At 25.6% G+C, this 7,577-nt stretch overlaps 1 protein-coding gene across 1 annotated transcript; it reads left to right on the top strand.

Moving 5' to 3' along the window:
• Positions 1 to 5,973: 5,973 nt before the first annotated feature.
• On the top strand, positions 5,974 to 6,545 carry LOC8266844 (protein PELPK1). The gene has a single exon (XM_025158001.2). It carries the CDS (start codon positions 6,040 to 6,042, stop codon positions 6,391 to 6,393), a length of 354 nt encoding a protein of 117 aa, XP_025013769.1. The 5' UTR covers positions 5,974 to 6,039; the 3' UTR covers positions 6,394 to 6,545.
• Positions 6,546 to 7,577: the final 1,032 nt, after the last annotated feature.

Genomic DNA, 7,577 nt, shown 5'->3' with positions numbered 1-7,577 from the left:
TGCATTTTTTTTACAATAAGCTCTTATACTTTATTTTTAGCAATAATAACCCATATAGGTCGAGCACACTTGCCTAAGAAGGGATTCACATCCGATTAGTTAGTCAGTAGGGCAATAGCTTATCAAGGCGATGATTAGTAGATATTCCGAAAGAAAGATTAACCATATTAGGACTAAGACAAACTAGATTCCTATAAGAGGCAATAATAGAGAATTTTATGTAATGGGCAAAAGTATGACGAAGAGTGCCACGTGAAAATAGAAAATCTACGGATCGTAAATTAATTCTATTTGTGGTTTGACTAATTTTATAAATATTATTAATTAAATAATAAACTAAATTAGATTATAATATATTTTCTATTTATTGTTAATTAAATATTAAATAATAAATCTCAAAGGATTATTCTTTTTAAAAAATAAAAATACAGAAACATAACAAAAAAAATCTCAATGAAGAATGTAATATATGCACTAACTTGCTATTAAGAAAATGATCTAATGTCCATAAAAATAAAAATAAAACTATAAAGACTCCTTATGAACAAATAAAAATGAAAAGAACAATTGTCAAAAAATAGTTTAAACAATAGCTCATGATGGTGGAATCAAAATTTACTATTTTCGATGAACTAGGTCTCCATGGACAACAAATCTTTGCAAAGTGCTGCGTCGCACTCATACTTATTCGGAGTGATTGATGAAGTCTTATTAGGATGACAAAAATATATTAATTATCTTCTTCCCAAGAGAATTTCTAACACATAGTTTGTCCTTGATCCAAGTGGCAATTTTTATTAAGAATTTATCGTGATTTATTAAGAATATACATCTACGAAGTGCACGTAATGCTGCCATACGTACAATTTGGCCAATTATGGCTTTACTGAGACATTCAATTAACAAGCAGATGGAGTATTAGGAAAGATAGAATTGAGGAGGAACTAAAGGAACAGCAGCAGCAGGAGGAACTAGCACAGGAACCAACCTGAAATCAGAGGCAAAATTATTGTTATATTACTTGCTTCATACACAATTGTGCAATTGCTTATTACTGTTGGATGTTGATGAATTTCGGAATTAATTGTCTTCATTTTATGTAGCCTATAGGAATTATTTTATGTAATCTGTATTGAAATTGTGTTTGATTGAAATAAATTTTATAAAATTTTGTCAAATTTATTTGTAAATCTAAAATTTAAGTATTTTATTGGAATGTAAGTTTATTTAAAATTTTATATAATTAAATTTGTAAAATTAATTTTAATTAATTAAACTAAATTCTAATAAAATAGAATGAATTTTATATTAATAAATAAATATATTTTATAAGATCAAAATATCTCTTTCAAATTTACTATTTTATTTTTAATTTTTTTCTCATATTTTCACTCTATAATCTTTTTTTTCTTATTGTAATTTATTTTTAACATCATATTTAGTTTATTTAAAATGAATTTCATAATTATTATTTAACAGATAAAACATAGAAATTCATTGGCAGAATGAATTCTATTTATAATTCATTAATAAATAAAATAAATTTTTAAAAAAATTTCAATGAAATATAAGTATTTGACATAATCAAATATAAGCTATATTAAGGTGGAGAAGAGAGAGGATGAGCTCGCGTGACACTCTCCAGACTTTACGCGCTTCGAAGCGGGTAGGAGAGCTGCTGGTGAGATATTCATGGTTGAGGATTTGAGATTTTAATGGGCGAGGAGATGAATAAATGGAAGTGAAGATATGAGAGATGAAGAGTTATGAGGATAAGAATTAAGAAATAAATGGAGTTTGTTTCCTGAGAAAATTATCAAGGATTTTGTAAAAAAAGTTTTAAAAGAATATGATGAATATGTGGGTTTTTTTTTTTTTTTTTATTACAAAAGATATATAAATCATGTAGTTATATTTGGTTTGTTCAATTATTTTCAAAGGTAATTTAGGTATTTTTTTAATTTATCCAACAAATTGAATTTATTAACTAATAAAACATGATCTATATTTTTAACGGAAGGGCTTAATTGTTAATGAAATTAAATAATATGAATATCTTAGTATATTTTTTAATATAGGAGGTGGAATTGTATATAAAGCTGAAGGAATCATAGTATTTATTCCTTTTTATTTTTAAAATTAAACTAAGAATTTTTAAAAAAAATCACATATCATGTCTTTATTATTAGCTCTTAACTCTTTCTTTCTTAGTATAAGAATTTTTTAGAATGTAAAAAGAAAAAAGTAAAAAAGAATTAACCTTGAGATATTTCAAAATAAACTATTATTATATATATCTTCTAATTATACCATTTAATATTTTCTCATTAATTTTTTGTTTTTAATTTTTTTTACTAAATTGACTATGCTGCTATAAAAGTAAATTTAAAATAATAATTTTTATCTGCATATATCTATAATTTATAATAATATATAGAAAAACACAAGAAAAGAAATTTTTGAATTGACTAAAATATCCTTAAAGTTAATAAATAATTACTAATCTAATTTTATATATAATTAATTTAATTTTTTAATCCTAATAAATTTAATTAGTGATCAATCTAATTTACGCCTAATCTTATCAAAATCTCATATGCATTTCTAGATCTATAAAAATACTATATCGCACTATATATACCTATGATAGAGTTTAAATAACTCAATACAATTTTTTTCAAAAATTAAAGACCAATAAGTTAAAAATAAAAAAAAATATTTTAATTTTATTATATTAATATATTGATTTATTTTTTTATTGTTATTATAGTATTTTATTAGAATTATTGCTCCTCTTTATCATGGAAATTCAGAATTCATATCTTGTTATAAATAAAAGTTAGGTCATGTGGACCCACTCTAATGCACTACATTATATTTTGATTATATCATATCAATTATAATGGTAAAAATATATTTTGTCCACTAGAATTATTAACTCAACTTCTGATTCAAATTAAAGTGCAAGCCGTGCACTTTCTCCATCTACTAAAAAAATACTTTACTAGATTAGTTATTTAACTAAAACAAATTATTTTGATGAATAAGATAATACATAAAGCTTATTACTGACAATATCATTAAATTAAAGTAAAGAAAAATGTAAATATTTTATGATTTTATATAAATTTATTTGGAGTATAATTATTCATTAAATTTATAAAATATATAATAATACATGAGTTTCTATTATACAACAAAAAAGATATTTAATAAATATTATATTATATACTAGTTTATTAAATATTTTTAATATTATAACTTTTATAATAATAATTTACGCATAACACATATGATGAGTAATACTAATATATGTAAAAACATGTAGAAAAGAGAATTTTTAAATTTGTCAGTAATTACTAATTTTATTTTATCCTAATTCTATATATATCTTAATAGAATTAATTAGCGACTAATATTTTAATTCTAACAAAATTAATTAGCGATTAATCTTTTAATTCTAGTAGAATTAATTAGTAATTAATATATAGTAGTTAAATAAATTTAATATTATATTATATAATATACTAATTTATCATGTCTATTTATTCTTTTCTAATTAATTATCTCTATATTCTCTTTAACAAATTGAGATTTTGGAGCCGAAATAAATTTTATTTAATAGAGAAGATATAAACCTGAATGGCTTGCTAAAACATTTTCTTAGGAGTTATTTTTTGGTTACTTTCTATACTTGACTAGATGTGTCTCCGATATGTGCACTTGACTATTTTAACTATTGAATCAAATAACATTTAAAATTAAAAAATAATTTAATTTCTTTAAATAAAAATTATAACACTAATATTTTGGAATTATTATTATTTTTAATCTAATTATCATTTATAATTTCTTTAAAAATTACACATAAGTTGATCATCAATATTTATTTGAAAAATTGACTAAAATATAAATAGAACAATATATGTAATTTCTTCTAATGGAAGCTAAGATTATTTAATCAAAGAACTTAGCTACAAGCTTATATATAACCAAAAACAAGAAAGAGAAGAGTAACTGAACAAATACATGAGGCATTCAGCTAAATTTCTATTGGTTAATCCCTAACTAACTGTTGACTTCAGTAGCTATTGGCTACATGAGGGTGCAAATGCTCCACATGATTCTCTTGCCGTTAGTTCCCACAACTATTATATTATTACAAAAAGTATAAATCTTATTGTTTTTATAATAAATATATGTTTATATTTATATATGTAAAAATAAAAAAATAATTAAATAGTAAAAATATAAAAAGTTTAAATTTGAAACATAAAAACAGTAAATTTTTTTTTTACATATTAGAAAATTATTGCTAAAACATTATGAATTGAAAAAAATATTCAATATATATATATATATATTATTATATGGATGTAAAAAAATTTATTCGTGCAATAAATAAAATAGATAAAAATATTAATATATATATATTTCTCATATATATTTATCTTAGTATATGATAAATACGGAAATTTTATAAAAATGTATTATATGACTTATATAAAGTATTAATATAGATGTAAATAAAAATATTATAAAAGTAAAATATTAATCTAATTATAAATTGAAAAAAATATATGAGATAAAATTTTTAAATATAAAATAAAAATACAGTAGCATGAGTAAATATATATATATATATATATATATATATATGCTTAATTTTGATATAATTTTTTTATTTTGACATGTGTATTTACTTTTGACATATAAAATTCAAGTTTATGTATAATTTTATAGTTTTTTCTATTAATTTATTGATTCATAACTAAATTTCTAATTAAACATTGACTTTAATACTAAAAAATAATATATTAATTATATTTTAATATTATAAAACTAATAAATAGTTTCCTAATCAAATAATGATATTGATTCTATTCTAAAAAATATCATATTAAATATATTTTAATATTATATTAATTAATAAATTAATTTTTAAAAATAAGTTAAATGTTTATTTTTTTTATAATCAATATATCCAAATCAATAAACTCTAACCAAAATACACTCAAAGATAAACCTAAACAACTTAAATGTATAAATATCCTGAATTAAAAAAGAAAAACCCATCATCCTCTAAAACTTCATACTTTTAACGGATTTAATTTTTCAAATAAAAATGACGGGAAAAGTGTATATAAAGGTTGAGTTAGCTCAGCCACTGGTTTTGGTGAATTGGGCTCCATGAGTATATACTGCTAACTAATTTACAATTAAGAGTTCTAACATCTAACAGAACTCTGGATTTCAAACAGTTTATTTTAAGTAGCTTCAAATGTGTCTACCATACATAGTTGTGAAATGCTAATGGTTCCTATTTATTTCACCAACTCAATAGTTCTAAATAGTCGGTGTTGTAGCTGGGTTGGCATTGAAAGAAGGGAACAGTGCAAAAAAGAGCTCCGTAGGGAAGATACTAGATTGCCCGTAGTTAGAATTTCTAAGTCCGCCGCTGACATGGGTGCTTGAAAATGATAAAGAAATAAAAAAATGAAATCATGAATATAAGGACGTTGATGTATGTTGTTGGTGTTACTGATAGTCGGTCCAATAATTTATACAACTCTGCAATGTTTGGGAAAAAAAGGCATGTATGATTACTTAATTTTGTATATGGTGCTAAGAGTTGTATGTGTGCTTGACTTTTGGTTGGTGATGTGGTTAGGGCAATGTTCTTTTTGGAAGCCAAGCTAAACTAGGAATGAAGATTGATAGCATGAGATGTTCTTGCACAAACTATAATGGAATTTTCGTATAGGGCTCACCTCAACTTACCCACCAACTAGAACCCTAAATTGATTAGCCAATTGTCAGCTAGAAAATTGATAAGAAGGTGAACTAACAAGTGAACTTAATGTGATAGTCCAAATCTTCCCCACCAATACCATGTCTTTTGCACCTACCACAAGACAAAAGCCAGGTAAGACTGCAGCTACACGTATATATATCTCTTAACACCAGGCTTTGTTTCATCATCCAAACTCATAACAAGTAAACTGAAGTTTCTTTTAGGTGGAGAACAGTTAATCGATAATGGCCTCTTTCAATTGTTTCATTCTGGCCTTCTTTATAGCCTTGTCATTTTCAAGCATGGATGTTTGCTTTGCTGCTCGTCTTCTTTTGCAATTGCCTCCTCTACCTTCAATGCCAATGCCTGCATTGCCTCCAATGCCTGCTATTCCAACTCTTCCACAGCCCACATTGCCAACCTTGCCAACAACTCAACCTTCTCTGCCCAAGCCAAATCTGCCTCCACTTCCTAACCTTCCTAACATTCCAACCCTCCCAAAGGTCACTTTGCCTCCATTGCCAAGCATTCCTTCCATTCCCAGTATCCCAACTACAATTCCCACCCTCCCTTTCCTTTCTCCACCACCTATGAATTAATTAATTTCGCCTTGTGGGATCTTGTTGCATTGAAGGACTTGGTTGCTTATTTCTGGTTTTATTGTGTTACACTTTAGCAACATTTATTTGTATGATTATATGACAGTGTGATTTGCCAATTTGTGTTGGACTTAATTATCTTCATTTTTAAATATTATTTGCTGTATCTTTTAATTAGTAGTAGTGAGTGCGTTTGCCAATTATAGACTACTACAGTAATCAAAGCTGCACCTCTAGCCTCTATGAATTCATTTCTGTAGTCTTTGTGAAACCATTTTTACCTTTGAGAATAACTTGGCTTAGCCCAAAAAAAATGTTTAATCATTGTTTTCGAGTCCCAATCCCTAAAAGTTCTTGGCCAAGCTTTAATGAGTGAGCTAGCAGTTTCCTTCACCTGTTACCAATCCATGAAATTAAGCATTATTTCCATGTAAAAATTTATGCCAACAACAGAGTTTGTGTGTGAACTAACTTACAGAATTCTCATGTTAAATTTGTTGTTCTTAAGTCGCACATGTTCCTCATCTCTTGTCTAAATATATAGTTTCTCTCATTGATTATCTATTTGTTTTCAAACATTGAGATTTTGGAGCAAAACTAAATTAAATTTCATTTAACAGAGAAGAATAAAAATCAATAAGTCACTACGTCCTATTGTGTGGCAGATTAACCACTAAACTCATCATTGAAATTGACAAACACATAAATTTCTTTTCTCTTCCAACACAATCCAAAATCATTGTTAAAATTGATAAGCATTGACATAAAAAGTGGCAGAGATATTTATTCACAAAATGCTGAATTTGTGGAAGAGTCATCTGTCCGATTTGGATTCTGAAACAAAGTATGAGATTTGACCACAATCTCTGCAGAAATTATGGTTATTCTAACATGTAAATGTGGCACTCTACTTTGGCTCTTCTACAGAGATTTCACGTATCTCTTCTTCCATCTATGAGACACCAGGCTAGGTTTAGATGTTCAGTTCTATTAGGTGCTTCCATATTTTTAAGCATCAATAATCTGAATTACTTTGAACATAGATCGATATAATGTCAGTTGTTGGAATTGAAAAATATTCAAACTGTTATAAATTTGGTTTATATTTACCGCCGGAATAGTGCATTAATAAATGTTCAATACTAGAAAATCGTGTTATCATTGTGGCATATGACACACACAGT

Source organism: Ricinus communis, chromosome 6 (genome assembly GCF_019578655.1).
Source record: "Ricinus communis isolate WT05 ecotype wild-type chromosome 6, ASM1957865v1, whole genome shotgun sequence".
Taxonomy (NCBI): domain Eukaryota; kingdom Viridiplantae; phylum Streptophyta; class Magnoliopsida; order Malpighiales; family Euphorbiaceae; genus Ricinus; species Ricinus communis.
This window is presented reverse-complemented; position numbering and strand designations above follow the sequence as displayed.

Bases quoted from the DNA above. Each gene is read 5' to 3' on its own strand.
- LOC8266844 (XM_025158001.2), top strand. From the start codon at position 6,040: ATGGCCTCTTTCAATTGTTTCATTCTGGCCTTCTTTATAGCCTTGTCA.